The sequence below is a fragment of the Coloeus monedula genome (assembly GCF_965178545.1).
Source record: "Coloeus monedula genome assembly, chromosome: 1".
NCBI lineage: Eukaryota > Metazoa > Chordata > Aves > Passeriformes > Corvidae > Coloeus > Coloeus monedula.
The window spans coordinates 75,399,091-75,415,273 of NC_138781.1; the positions used below are offsets into that span (position 1 = coordinate 75,399,091).

The following is a 16,183-nucleotide window of genomic DNA, read 5'->3' on the forward strand; positions in this document are numbered from 1 at the left end:
GAGCTCTGTAGCCATTTTTAGAGAGCTTTTATGGGTTTCTTGGTGGAAGCTGTGAATAACTTAATATAGGAACTTGGAAAAAATCCTGGACAGAGAAACATGGATCACATACAAAAGTGGTTACTAAAATAATTTCAAATGTAAGAGAAGGTTCTGCCTTTGGTGATGTAATAGATCCTAAATTAAACGTGCCAAAGGCACAGAGCAAAAGGCAAAAAAAGACACTCCTTTAAACCAATCTTATAAAATCAAAGAATCAAATACGAGAGAAAAGCACTACAATTAAGATTTGTAGCAAAGAAGATTTGTGGAACTGTGTAAATCCCAAATTTGCTCTGGGTTTGGAAATGCTTATTTGATCTCCATGAAAGCCATATTTAAAAGATGACTTGCAACAGATCTTTACACCAGAAAGCTCTCACCCATGTAGCAGTCACAGACCACTATGTAGAACAATTAATTGTATGTTTCAGCTTAACAGCAGTAGTCAATATCAAGTAGGCAGTATCAATACACAGTTCTACTGTCAAAAGCTGGGCACAGTTTTCAATTATAGTATTTGTTTCTGCACTGGTGACATCTGGAATCATACAAAAGGACACCTGCCTGAACATTTACAGTAACTACAGCAGAAGTGTCTAAAGCATGATGCTGTCACTAAGTGCCTAGTTAAACCACCTCAGTAAAATCTTGTCATCTTCAGAAATGTTCATTTAAATATACTTATGCTAGAAACAACAAGTTAAACAGTAAAATTAACATTCTGTGATTCCTAAAACATATGAAACACTTACCTGCTACTCTTTCATCGGTTTCTCTATTGCCATCATCAGAGTATCTTGCAAAATCTAAAGAATCAAGAGTACTGATGCTTCCAGCACGATCTTAAGGGGGAGAAAAAAAAATTATCAGAAAGAATCCTGAAGAGTCTTTTCTAGAGAAAGCCAAAACAGCATCTCGTTTAAGGAGCTATAAATTGGAGGCTACATGTTCTGCAACACTCAAGTTTTACTGCATTTTCTAAAGGTCTGTAAGTAAAGAGTACATCAGTAAATTTGAACCAAAAATACAGCACTACAGCAAGCTCATTGAACACAGACTGTAAGAGATTCTTGCTCCCTCTAAAAAATGGCATTTCTAGTCTGTCCACAGCAAATGAGGAGCAGTGCACTGCAGTACTTCCTCTTTTCCACAAGGGCCAGGGACTTTGGCTTGGACACACAGGTGAGAATGTAAAAGAAACCAAACTGTTGGGTGACAAGTTTCACATAGTTCCCGTTTAACAGGAAGCTGTAATTGCCTCAAATACTCTACTTCCTTTTCCCATTTTTAGTATTCTAAGGCATGGCAACATGACCAAATACTTTTTTACAATCTCCTGACCTAGCCTTTAACTTCAGTACGTACTCACTTAATCAACATTTATTAAGGAACACAGTATCTAACAAAAGCAAAGGAAGCACAGCTCATGCTATTGCAGGTATAACATTCACACTCTACAATTAAATTCTTAATTTAAAAAAGAAAAAAAATCAAGAAATTCCATAACCAGCATAAGGTTTGGATCTGATCTTGACATTTTTCATTTCAGGGGAATGGCAAAGAAAAAACCATCAACCAAAATGCAATTTTGATATGTCTGTTGAAGCACATGTTCACCTTTTTATAATAAAAATGCACAAATTACTTGGTAACAGAACTCAAAATAAATTGAACATGTTCCTAGCACAATTGAACATGCAGAAATTATATTAAGTACCTTAGTATCTTTCCTCTCCTTTGAAATTAATTTCTATGTAGCAGTTCAGAAATAATTTTAATTACATTAGAACTGTAGTCACATTAAAAAAGAACAAACTCCACAGAGCTGTCAAAAAAACTCTTAACTGTCAGTGGAAATAGAAGCAATTTCATCACTTGTCAGTCAAACTCTGTCATGACTAACATCACTAAGTATTTAACATCTCCTCCCATTCTGCATTATGTAAAAAAAGAACAAACAGAACAAAAAAGATTCTACTAATGAGTTTCTTTGTATATTTGCGCCTAAGTTGTACTGTAAGGTCTTGTGACATCCTCTCTACATGTAGACCAGCACTGCACTCAAATAACAACACCTGAATTAAGACTGATGAAAGTACTTACACTGAAAAGATACAGAGAATACTAAACTTACCTACTCTAGCCGAGTTCCACAATATCAAAACTTGCCTGAAAACCCTAACTTGTCTGTTCCATGGACATATAATATATGACAGTATACAGTTCATATCTAACCACAGGGTTTTTTCCTGTTACAATGTTTTCTTATCCAAACAATGAAACAGGCTGTTGCTCCTCAGTGAGTCTCTATTCAGCCATTGGTTTTAAACATCCTTGTTCATGTGCAGGTTCCAGTCTTATCCTCTCCAATTTTTTCAGACATTAATCTGATTTAATAATTCTCTGTAGGCTGTTCTTTATAGCTTAGCAACACAGTACAAACTCTTCGTTTTATATCATCTTTGGAAAATGGACTGTTGTGAAAACAAACCAGTGGGGAATCACATTTGAAGAGATTAAGTTCAAAAGCAAACATGAATTTTGCATGCACAGTATGAAAGTCTTTAGAACTGACTTTTCAAAACACCCAACACCGTGATGAGTAGATATTGCTCCAACTTACTCCACTGGGAGTTACAAGATCATTTTTTGAAATCTAATACACAACATTCAAATGGAGATCTCAGTGAAAAGCTGATGTTGAAGAGAATCAACCAAGTCTCACATACAGCATCGCTATGGCAAATGCAGAAATAAAACAGTTCCCTCCCGCAGTCTTGCCATCTTCACAGATCAATTTTCTAATTGATCTGTGAACAGAAGCAAAGTAATATCAGAGAAACAATGCTCAAATTTTCAACTTAAGTCAACCACATAACAATTACTGAAGCATCTAAAGCCATAAGCAACTCAATAGTTCTTTATATGACTAGTGGTGCACTTCAGAGGCCAAGGCTCTCCTCTGAAAACTGATAAACCCGGACATAAAACACAAACTTACTGGCCAAAGCCAAAATTTTCTTGAAAAAACCCCAAACCACCAAAACCCAGTTGCCTAGAAAAAAGAAGGGGGTAATCACAATCTTTGTCAGGATGTACACAACAGAAGCTGTTTAAGATCATACCAGCAACCGAATCCAACAACTCACAGTATCAATCAGTTCTACAACCTTAATGGTCCTACCAGACCTGGAACTCAGCAACACCAAGGGGGTTTACTATTTCAACACCCAGAAACTGCCTTAAGCACCACCCCTGCATGCACAGCAGCAATTTTCAGGGTTGAAACTTGTACATTCACCATTTAGACTTCACTTTATCATTACAGTGTTCATAATAAAAGCAAACATCTGACTTCCTTTTCATACAGGCCAACATTGTGAAGATGCACAAGCAGCTAGACTCAGATTGATGAAACCAAGGAAGATGTGCTAAGGAACACCAACCGCACGGCCTGTTTCCCGCTACCATGATTTCACTCTGCCAGTAATGCTGACCCTCCTTCCCACACAAAAGCACACGCCCAGTACCGCAGCCCCTAACGCAAGAAGTTTCACTATCAGCAGAGTCACGGCACACAGGCACCGCCGGGCAGGGCGCTGCTGAGCAGCGCCCACAGGGGAGAGCAGCGAGCCCGCGCCACCGCCTCCCCTGCCTAAAATGTCACCGAACGGAGACTGGGGCCTCGCTACTTACCGCTGTCTTCGTAGGCAGGCATCAGCAGAGCTTTAACTCCTACAACTCATGTCACTGTCCGGAAAAATCATGGAATAACATCTTATAACCTCATATTTTACACTTCCATTAAGGACGTACCTGCTCCGCAAGGGATCAGAGGGTGTAAAAGGTACCTCCCTGCTGGCAGCACAACAGCCTCATTTGTTAGGAAAATGGGCAGGGCTGTCTGAAGGAAAGAAACCAAAGGGAAGGGCTGTGCTCAGGCACACAGCTCACCTGAAGAATGTGAAATATCAGCATTTGTCTGAAGTACAAATAGTTGTACTCCAAGACACTGAGTGGAAGCATTTCAACTACAGCATTCAGAAAAGAGAATTATTTTCTGAATTGAAAGGGGAAAAGAAAAAAAAAATTAGAAGAAAACATATACTTAAGTAATTTTTAAAATAAAAATAAAAATCTTAGCCTTAAGTTATCTGGCAAAGAATATCGAAGGAACTTCTTGTGGAGAAACTTGTGAAAAAGGAGTACACTTTGGCTGAAATCTGCTTCTTTCTCAGAAAGAAATCCAATGTGACACAGCAGCAGGAACCCGTTTTGTTGTCTTGGTATGTGCATTCTTACCAACAGTCTCCTGTGCATGGATTTTAGACTTACTTCTCTGAATTAAAACACTCTAGAATTAGCAATTCCTTTCTGCTAAAAGCTTTCCTAGTGAATAGTGGCAAAATAATTGCTGTCAGCTTCATGTTTCAGAAACAGTAAAAGCAAAGTAATAAGAACAATTTTGACAAGCAGGCACAAACAACTGCAGAACATGGATCACCTCAATATGGAACAAGAAGGTGCCACGGGTGCATAGGGAAGCACTGAAATTGGCTTAGGGTTTTCATAATTCATACTAGTGAAATTCCAGGAGACATACTGGGATAATAAAGGAGAGCCTGTGCACAGTTCTTGTCTCTTACCTTTACCACTGGAAAAGGATGAGTGAAATCAGAATGCCAATATTCATGTACTCAAAGATACTCAGAGTTAAGAAGTTATTTAATCCATTTGTTTAAAAATCCAATGTGTTTAATTTCATTTGTGAAGTTAAAAATCATGTTCAACACTACATTTTGATTACTAACTTACACAATCTTTTAAAATATTGCTTCATTCCAGAGGAAAGGAATTTTAATTCTTTCCTTAGTCCCAGAACTGCCACCAGATGACATGCAGATTTCTGCTGACACCTTCTGTTCCCTAGGCATATATCCAGCTCTCCCTACAAGTTGAGCATAAGTACCAAAGTAGGAAAATGTAAGGAAACCTCAAAGTGATACACCCCCTTCCACTGACATACATAATATGAGAAAGGTTGCATTTCATTCACTCTGATGATAAAAAGATTGTTTTTTACCAGCTTACCCTAAAGGACACCAACAAGGATCCTATTAGCCGTATTTTCATATTAGCCATATTGTCACAGTATGCGCATTAAGCAGAGGTAAGTTGCAGTCTTCTATAAAATCACATTAAATAATCTTTACATGCACATGACACTGTAAATCAACTAAAACCGCAGCCAAATTAAGCAGCATTACTTATTGACAGGAAGGCTCAAGAAAAAATATTTTTAAAATTAATGTTTTAGAAGCTGTTTGCTTCTAAAAAGTTACTAGTTGATAAAACAGCCCAGTTGTAATATTTTCTCTAAGATCGCAGGAAATCATATTATGTACTAACAATTAACCAAATGGAGCATATGAAGACCGAGAACTCCACATTTTTTCCTTGAAATTCAAAGAGAAGAAATGATACTATGCTTGTACAAGACAGATTCACTTTGCAATGCTAACTAAATGTTCACTTGTATTGAAAAATATTTGTAACCCTGAAACCAGACTATTGCTATATTTCAAACTGCTGAGTGAAATAGCTGGATAACCACATTTTAAACTGATTGAAGAAATAACTGGCCACTGGAAGTCAGGTTTTGATTAGCATACATATGGAACTAGAAGTGAATCCTTCCCAGTCAGGATCAGACTGCAATATCCCACTAGATATTGCACATACTAGGACAATATATTTCCCAGTTTAAGCTAGGCTTTACATGAATTATATGGCTATATGGAGGATGAAACAGATGTAGGCAGATAGCTTACACATATCGTAGGGAGATACAATCTTTTTTGGGTTTTTTTGAGACAGAAAAGGTCTGGATAATAACTTATACCCATCATGCTGTATCAGGGCCATCAGCTGGACTCCCAACATCCACCCTCGCACACCACTATTTGGAGAAGAAAAAACAAACATGACTTTGCATTGAAAAAAAAAAAACCCAAACCAAACAAAAAACACTCTTTGAAGACATTCTACCTGATTGCTTAATACAATTTTATTTGTCAATTACTGTAGCATTATCAAACGGGAACACACAACATAGCACAGGCTTGGAAAAAACTGTTAAGAATATTCATGTTGCTGGATACTAGAAAGATTTATATCAAGAACTCTGAATATTCACCCAAGCAGAGCTCTGCTTCTAGAAGCATGGAATTTTTATTTCATTTAGTCTTTTTCTTTTTATTTTTTATTTCAGAGAAAGTTAAAATGTTTTACATTAGTGTTAGAATTATCTTACAAGCAATTTAATCCACTAGTAGTAATTTCATTTGATAATAATACACTCTCTTCACTAAATTAAATTTTCATTACATAGGATTTCACTAGGGACAAACATTAAACAAGGCATCCCAGTTCAGAGTCAGGTACAACCCTACTTAGAAGCCATCTCAGGTTAATGCCTTCTAGCTTATCCTGAATAAAACCAGACGTTGAAAGTTACATAAGTGAATGACTGAGGCTATCAAAAATTATTGCTTAGCATCATCATCTTGATGGCTACTGCTAAGTAAGAAAAAACCCAATATGACTCCAAAATACAGTTCTCGGCAGCAACAGAAATAAGTTGCACTTCATTCTTGAACTGGGCACTGAAAACTTGTTTGGTAGAACAATTATTAAAATAGGGAATTGCTAAGGTTTGATTGAATTATGAATTAAAAACCAAACCAAAACAGGATTATTCAACCCATATATATACTACACCTTAACACACGGCAGTAAACTAGACTCCAAAAATTATGAACTATCATACAAAAAAGTTGTTGGGGATTATAAATGTCAGAAAAGCATGCAATTACAGCTCTATGCGGAAGAATTAAAGTAAAAAACTCCCAACTTACTCTGAGATACTCTTTCAGATCTATAAAATGTGAGAAGCTATAAAAGCCCCCTACCACAATGTTTTTTGACCAACAAGCCACGGATTATTACTAAGACAAGCTTTAAAATAATCATATAGTTCCATTAACTTTGGAAAACACACAAGTTTTTCCTGATGACCTGTGCTATTCCTATGAGTTAAGCTGTCCCTCCTCCCAATATACACATAAACCCCTTCTTGCATGGGGGAACCTCTGATGGAAAATTCTCCATCTAAAAGAAAATTATGTCACGAAGAGATCAAAGCTGAAACTTTAAGGTGTCTGCAAATCAAAGGTTGGAAAAAAATTTCACAGACATCTTACAAAGGACAACAGTACCCACATTTTATGTGGTACAGCTTATCTTTACTTTTAGGACACCTACCTAATTTTTAAACGCAAAGACACAGGCCAACTAGCAACTACTCTGATAACAGATCCCAACTGAGAAGTTTCTATGAAAATTACTCAAGTCTGACACTTTTTTCCTTTCTTCTCTGTGCTACAGATACAATAAAAGAACTATTGAAATTCAGACCTAAGGAAATGCAGATGTATAAATACACATTAGGTCTGTTTCTGTTGGTAGTCAAAAAGTCTGCAAATGAGGTATTTTACCTACCTTAAACATTCCAGACCTAGAGCAAACTAGCCAGTAGGGTCATGCAGCAGATGGCCTGCTCTATTCTAGAGATACTGGTCTGAAAAGACCATGTCCTTGAATAACTTGTATTTTCAGCTATCCTGTACAATATCATAGGCACAAAATAGCAGAAGCCAAGGAAATGGGACAGAGGCTAACTGGGAAAAAGAATAAATTTCTTCTTGTATTTATCTGTACATGTTTAAGTCCCATATTAGTCCCGAACCACATATATGCATATGTGAATAAACCAAATTGTGAGAGAGAGAGCACATGTGATAGAAGGTGTGGGATAATGTGAAAACCCAAAGAGTTTTAATGAAGTCCTTTCTACATTAAATCAATCAGGCATCATTAACCTTTTAATAAGTGATCATCAATTCGCAGTTTGTGTTTGTGACATTATACAGCAACTGAAATAGATATGTTGTGCAGTACGTATGAATAAAAGAATTAAACTATTTAATTTCCCATAAATGATACTGCAAATTTATTTAAACCGTACCACATTTCACAAGACATCTCTGGAGCAATATTTCTTTGAAAAGTTTTAAATGTCTGCTGCATTTAAAATTTCTGCTATGTTTCAACTTGTTCCAGGCATACTGATGCTGGATCTTTCAGCAAAGCAAACTTGATCCATTGCAGCAGACATTTGATCTAGCATGCAACCTTTACAGTAGGAACAGACTTATGTAACTATTTTTTAAACCAACTTGAACTTGTAGAGTAAATTTTACCAGATCGACACATTCCACATCACTATGGTAACTCTGGGATGGAATAAAAAGTCTTAAATTAATTCACTGCATCAGGCACTAAACTGTAAGCACCTGACCTACCAACCTTGCTTTGCAACTCAAGTGCCTCTTTTGCTCTCTCCCAGATGTTCTTATTCAATGAGACCTGCAGAATTTTCTAAGTTGGTATATTCTGAAAAGAAGACTTCATACCCTCATCAAATGAAAAGAAACTTAGTTAAGTAAAGCTACTAGAATAAAATTAACTTCCAAGCTGTCAGAGCAATCTACTTACCAATTACCTTGAACAGACATTCAATACTACTCCACGATGGGCAGCAGATTGAAAACAGATGATCAATACACTTACCTACTTCATATTAATAGCAAATTCTAAAAATTCATAGGAAGCATATGAGGGTAAACCCCTAAAGCTGGTTAGGGAAAACTAACCTGTGCTTGCTGGCCAAGAACACAAAAAAATCTCAAACAAACAAAATCCCACCAACCAACAACAAAAACCCCAACCACCAGATATGTAAAAGAAATATTTTGCAGATACATCGCAATAAAAAGGTATTACTCTCACTCCCATGACAGGCACAGTGCAGAAGCTCATCAGAAAGATGAAATTACAAGTGAAAAATAGATAAGATTGTGCACCCTAGCACAGAAATAACAGGCTCACAGAACTAGGTTACGATACAGATGCACCTGGGCTGATCTCCTGGAGAGCTATACCAAGACCAGGCTGCTTTTAGAGGGAGGCTTACTGCATAGACACTCTCAGGCAGCATCCAAATTAGTGGAGTCTGAAAGAATTAAGCCAGTGCTGCACAAAGCCATTTGAATGTTTCTGCAGTGAACACTTCAAGTCCAGAGGGGTGTGACCTTGGGGAAAGCATCAAACCCAGCCTGACTCCCTACACATGTGCAGGGAGTAGCTCAAGCTGCAGTGTGCTTGAGCAAGCAGACCTTCCCAAAACAGAACAGCTAAGGCACAAGCATGGCATGGAGGTACTTCTTGCAGCTCACGAGCCCAGCTGGCTTCAGCAGAAATCAGAAAGCATCAACAGCATCAAATTAACTCCATATGCTTGATGCTGCAGCACTGCATTGTCCAAAATGTATCCATTAACTTGCATCACAAGGATTTTTTTCATTTGTTGCAGTAACCCAGCCTTCCGATATAGGCTAATATCAAGCAAAATTGTATCACTTTCGTCCTTAAATGGTTCTCCTTGCTGAAGGACTACTTAAAGCGCATAGGTAATGTCTATCTTCATTCTCAAGCACTGTATTCTCTCAGGTTTTTTTTATATTTAAATCTTGGTAAGTTCTCATTTGCCCACTTCCTACATTTATCTTAGGATAGTAGTAGATTTTCCAGTTAACTTTTAACTTGTGTCCACGTAGTCTCTAGAGAATTAAAAAAATAATGGAAAATAGCAACTGGAGATCAAAGCATCTTTCCTATGAGAAAAGGCTGAGAGAGATGGGGCTGTTCAACCTGGAGAAGGCTCAGGGGGAGTCTCATAAGAAGTACAAATAATTGAAGAGGGGGCACAATGAGGACAGAGCCAGGCTCTTCTCAGTGATACCTGTGACAGACCACAGACAGTGGGCACAAAATGAAACACAGGTGGTTCCTCTGGAACATCAGGAAACACTTCTACTGTAAGGGGACTGAGCACTGACGCAGATTACCCAGAGGGGTGATGGAGTCTCTGTCCCTGGAGGTACTTAAAAGGCCACCTGGACATGATCCTGGGAAACCAGCTGTAGGTCACAGTCGTTCTGCTTGGGCAGGAGGTTGGACCAGATGATCGCCAGAAGTCCCTTCCCACCTCAGCCACGCTGTGATTCCGAGATAATTTTTGCCATGATTTCTCTTACTCCAGAAGTTTTTTTCAAATGACAAAACAGCTCGTGGCTTTCTCTCTTCTCTAACATCAAACAAGGTGAAAAAGTACTTGTTATATAAATACAAAATTTCCGTGACTTTTTATGTAAGAGTATTTCCTTCAATTAAACAACAAAGTAATCAGCTGCATCACCATCGTGCAGAGATATATTGCAGGATGGGAGGAAGAAAATTGCCCCTAACCTACAGTGCACTGGAAGAAAGAGTTCACTGTTTCTCAAAAGCTTTTTCAACTTTGTCTTAAAAAACAAATTACAGTTTTTTTAACTATTTGTCCAACACACTCAATATGCTTAGTACCATGTCTCAGGCATTCACATCATAAATAAATAAGGCCTAAAACCTTTACTGAATTATGCTATGTTTTAGCCTGTGCTAGAGATTTCAACTCAGTTGCTCAAATCGGCAACTTTACAATACACTAGAAAACCAAATACAAGTAGCACCTTGAAGACAGGAAGTTGTCAATTTGAACCAAACAATATAAGGTTTCAGGACTAACTGTTACATAAAAAAAGCCCTTCTCATAGTGTATGTTAAAGAGCTCCATAATATAAATTACCTAGCTCAGATTTTGCAAAAAATCTTAATTTAGTTGGGAAGTGTAAGAACATCCTGAAAAATATTTTTTCCCATATTTTCATTAATTCTGTGTTTATAGAACGTAGAAGTCCAGTATTCACAAGTTTTCAATTAGCAGAGATGAACTGCATACAGATCGGCTTCCAACATAGCTGATACCAGTAGCTACATGATAATAACTTGCTTCCAAATACTAGACAAACCTTTTTTATCAGGTAATGAAACTCGTGTGAAATTTTCAGCAAGCATTCTCTCAGCTGGACAGTTTATGAGTCACATCTTCAGTCAAGAAAAAGGTAATTCTCAGAGGGGAAAAAAAGCTACAGGAAATTCAATGTAACTTACACGGAATTGAAATTACACATGGGAGAACTTAGAAAAGTTGCCAGTGGTTGGTTCTGAAATGCAACGCTCTAGCTCAATGTTCTAATTTCCTTCTTTCCACCTACCCAAAACCCAAACTCCAATCTCTGCTTTCCCTAACAGCAAAACCATCAGAAGGATAGTGTGCTGCTTCAGCACAAATCCAGCTTGTTTTGCTGAAGCTTTCAGCCACAGGATGGTTAAACTCACACATAACTGAACCAGCTACAGTGCCTATACAAAGAGGTTCACTTCTGCTTTCCCCAACATCAAAAAGTAATAGGAACTCTGGCACAGGAACAGAACAGAAGTCAGGACAAAAGCAATTAAATTCCCCATATCATAGCTGTGAGGATCCTAAAAGAACCAGAACATGCACTAAGTTACTACAGGGGAAAATACAATGTAGTCATCATAGCCACTCATTACACAGTGGATAACTTGATATTTACCTGCCTAGTAGTAGTGCCTTCTACTCTGTCCTCCTTGGTCCATAACTGTAATGATTATCATGCTACCTTATCTTGTTACTTCTTTGTGTAGTTACATACTTATGGGGACTAACCCATCTCCTGAACAATCTACCATTATATCCCGAATCAGCCCAACAGAGACATTAGCCAAAGCTTAGACTCATCCATCAGGGACAGCTTCCAGCAGACCCAGTTTTAGTCATTTGACAAGTCCAACAGTTGCAAAAGCCTTAAGAAGCTTGTAAGCTACGAAGTGCATGTCACTGAAAACTTGTCAGAAACACCAGTGTCAGTCAAATGGAGTGGGTTTAAAGCAGTCACAACAGGAAAAGTTCACCTGGCTTCTGTATCAGTAAAGCCAACATCAGAGCACTATGAAGCCTCTCAGGTTTCATTCAGGCATGACTCTTTTCTGGCACGTTTGAAGTGAACTCTGCTTCCCTTTCCTTCAGCATTATGTACAAACCTCTACTCTTTCAAATGTTTTCTGTACTTTATTAAAAGTGACAACCATCAGCCTTTCCCATCTGTTGACACCAGCAGCTTTGATTACGTATTTATCCGCACCTTTCCATCACGTCCTTTCTCAGGGGAGCACCTTTTCCAATTCAGGTAGAAAAACCACTCTTACCCAGAAGCTACCATTCTACCTCCCAGTATCTGCAGATACAGCCAACAGGACTAGATATTTTTGCTTGCTTTCATAAAGTAACAAGCCAAAGACTTGAGCTGACAACACCAAATCACCTAACAAGTAGTCATTAGAATAAAAATTATTTGCCATCTTCCCAATTTCCTGTCTTATTTAGACTACTTAAGCTGAGGTATAATGAACTGTTCGGAGGTAGCCCTGTTCTGCTCTATTTTCATTCAGAACATGTTGAAACACCATTCATGGCAAAGCCCCGCACAAAATTACAATGTTTGTGACTCGGGATTGAGAAGAGTTGCTACCAAGACATCCCCCTCTTACAAAAGTAGAATCTGTACACTCTTCCTGCCTGGCTTTTTGCAGTAGGATCCATCTGAATTTCAAAGGCTACAAGCAAAAAGAGCAATGCTTCACAATATTCCAGCCCCTGCCCCCCCCAAATCCCAAGCCTGCCCCGCCAAAAACCCCAAAGGAAAATCAAACACCCCAAATCATAAAGAAAGCCAGGAGCTTACTATGAAGAAGCAGCAATACTTTATATCTTTGTGCTCACCGATGAGGTTAATCTAACTGGAATCAAATCCCTGGAAAGTTATAAACAATTTTATTATGACAATAACTAGAGAAAAATCATCTCCTGAAAGCCACAAATGTAACGTAAGAGCTCAAACTCCTTCCTTATGATTTTCATTAAAGCTATTTCAAATTTTGTGAACGCTGAGCTTTTGTAGCCATTAAGAACAAAATAAACAGCAAATTTTAAGAGTAAGTTTTCTTCACTCACTATGCACAAGCTTGAATTATGGTCATGCATATAATAAACACATTTGTGGTCCAGGAACTCAGATGAGACATTTGAGCAACAGTTTAAATTTTGAGTGTCTCAATTTGTACTGTACCTTCTTATGCAAAAATGATAGGGACAAAAATTTATATTTAATGTGTAGGTGGTAACTAAAGCCTTGTAAAAGATCTGGAATACAGTAAGAAGGAGGGACTTCCAAACCATACCATTCACATGACCAGCATTAGTAAAGTGGTACCAAAATGATCTAGCAGACATGGAGCAACTGCTATTGTAAGCAATGGAAGAAGATCTCAGAAGTTTGGGAACATCTAGCTGAGATACAGGACATGAAGGATGACTGTACCCAGGTGCTGTGCATCTAAAGGAATAGTGTTACTTTCTTCACGGCTTGAATTTGCTTCAAACTAGAAAAGCAAAATTGCTAGAAACAAGATACATTTCCACATCTTTCATTACAACATATCTTAATCTCAGTTTGTAGATGTGATGTTGCTGCTGCTGATGGAAAAAGGAAGGGTGTTTTGCAAAGTAAGAAATACCAGTCATCTGTCATTTGTTGTTGCAACCAAGCACTCTGAAGCACGGTTCAAAGACAAAACAGCTTCTAAGTCACTCACTGACCACATGATGCTGGTTCAAATCCAATGACACTTCAGTAAAATCTCTTTGTAACAGTCTTTGAAGATGAAGAGAAGAAAAAAAAGAGCACACCAAAATAAATTCCAGCATGCACTCAGAGTTTAGACTGGCACTTCTTAGAGTCCTTTTAGGCAATGAACACTTGTACGGGAATTCTCCCATTCTGTACATAAGTACAAAAGCTTCCTATTGCTCAGTGGAAATCCTCAGGCAGCATTCCAAACATACTTCACATTCAATAAGAATTGCCAGTCATACTTTTTCTGCATCCACTCAAATTATGAAAAATCTCAGAATAAAGCCAGAGAAATTCGTCTTACTTAGGGGTTGGGAGGAGCAGGTACAAAGCTAGCACTGAAGAAATTCTGACTTTAGAAATCAATAGAAACAATTTTTTAAACAATGTGATGCTTTTTTTTCACTGAAGCATAAAATTCACATGACCTTGAACTGGCAATCATGCCAACCTGCACTACTTTCTACATCAATAGTTTCTATTAAGAAAACTAGTAGTTTATTCTCAAATACCTTTGGGCATGTTAAAGCAAGAGAAGGTACGTGTACAACTCTCTCATACGCTCTCTGCAAGTTTCCCTGTGAAGATCCACAAAGGCTGGTACAACAGGCTGGGTCTCTCAACAAAACTGGACATTTTGACTAACTTAGGAAACTGTTCAGATTTATTCTTGGATCTGAACTATATAGCTCAGTCATCTAACTAAATCAAGTAATACTAGATGCTTAAGAAAAAAGCGAGGGAACTCTTCCAAAACCCATGATTTTCAGCCCACCAGAGTCTTCTGCAATCTACTTTTTAGTAGTTGGAAAATGACATAACTACAGAAGCATGAGATTATCAGCTCTTGTTCAGTCAGAATCCATCTGAACAGCACTGTCACAATTGCTAGCTCAATGCTAGACTCCAGACTGCAAGAAAGTCTGATGGCACTAAGTTAAAAAAGCTGCTTGAGCTATAGAAAAATATTTTTTCATTGTTCTGCATCTGTCACCTTTCAATGTCACTTAATGTGAAGTGCCTTTTGAATCACTGTTGAAACAAAAAAAACCCTTTGAAATGCACTAACCTATTGTAGATATCAGATTTGAAGGCACACCTTTAGGATAAGGTCTAGCATGATATTAATTTTAGCACTTCAGTATTAATAAATTTGTCCAAACTAAGTGTGAGTCCCGCCTTCTCTCTCCCCCCACTGCTACGGCCTCCTTCCTCCTTTTTTTTATAGGGACATCCCACAGGCATCTAACCATTAGCAGGTCAGCAAAATAATAATTAAGATGTTCTTACATAAGTGTACATTGGTCTAAGACTGCAAAAGGTCATTTTTTTTGTGTGCATAACAACACAGCTACACAGGCTGCTGTTTTTCTAATTCTGGAGTATGCGCAGTATCAATAAGTGGGAACAACGTTTTATGTTAACAAAGAAAAGAGAATATTTGATCAATCAGATTAATCGACTGGAATCCCCAAGGAAACACCTTGGGGATGAAACAGAAATTTGTATCAGTTCAAAGCCCTGAAGCACAAGTTCTTCCAACATTCACTAATCATATCATGAAGAAGACCACATTGATGATCTCAGCTGGACAAGGACAAGTATGAAACTCTAATTATTCATAAACAAGACAAGCAGAACATAAACAACACAGCAGGAATTAAAAAAACCCCATACATTTTAAAAAAGATCTTGAAATGCACTAACAAGTTGAAGTTTAGATGCCTCTATTATCCCAGCCCTCCAGATGCTATTAGTTATTTCCAAAATTTAAGTGTAACTTCGTGTCTTTGCAACATCAGAAACTCTTAAAAGAAATGAAAATACAGGACTATTTACAAAATGCCTTTAGGTATCTTGGCAAACACATAATTCAGTCTTTCACTTGTCTGCTACCCACAATTCCTTTCATTTCAATACCTTCCCCCGAGTTCATTAAGTCCTCAAAAGTCAGATGGCTGGGCAGCTTCTGTCTCCCAAAGCCACTTCCACAGGCTACCTCCTTTGTAGGGACCCTATGTTTCTTGACAGCAACACTGACAAGACACACAAGTCATTTTTTTCTAAGCCATGTGTGCTACGTTTAAAACTCAAAAGCTTTTAAGGCCAGCTATGCAACAACTATCCCAACATCTGCACTCCTTTTGCTCCCTGAAGTTATACCAACTCAGTATATTTACTGTTCCCCATCTCCAAATCCCAACATGGCTAACCAAAGATTATAGACACTTGGTAAACATAGCAGCATTAATTATAGGAAGCATCGTATTAGTTGTGCAAGACCTCTGAAACTCACACCTATCTTTAGGTGCACCAGCAGAAATAACACCCTAGCTCCTTATACCCCATTTCTGACAGTTTTT

The 16,183-nt window shown here is 37.9% G+C and overlaps 1 protein-coding gene across 2 annotated transcripts in view; it reads right to left on the reverse strand.

Moving 5' to 3' along the window:
* Positions 1 to 16,183, reverse strand: part of RELCH (RAB11 binding and LisH domain, coiled-coil and HEAT repeat containing) — a 76,573-nt gene that overhangs the window by 59,293 nt on the left and 1,097 nt on the right. For both annotated transcript variants that reach the window (XM_082296494.1, XM_082296495.1), the window contains exon 2: positions 795 to 884. In XM_082296494.1, coding sequence (XP_082152620.1) covers positions 795 to 884 — 90 coding nt within the window. The remainder of the gene's footprint in view (positions 1 to 794; positions 885 to 16,183) is intronic.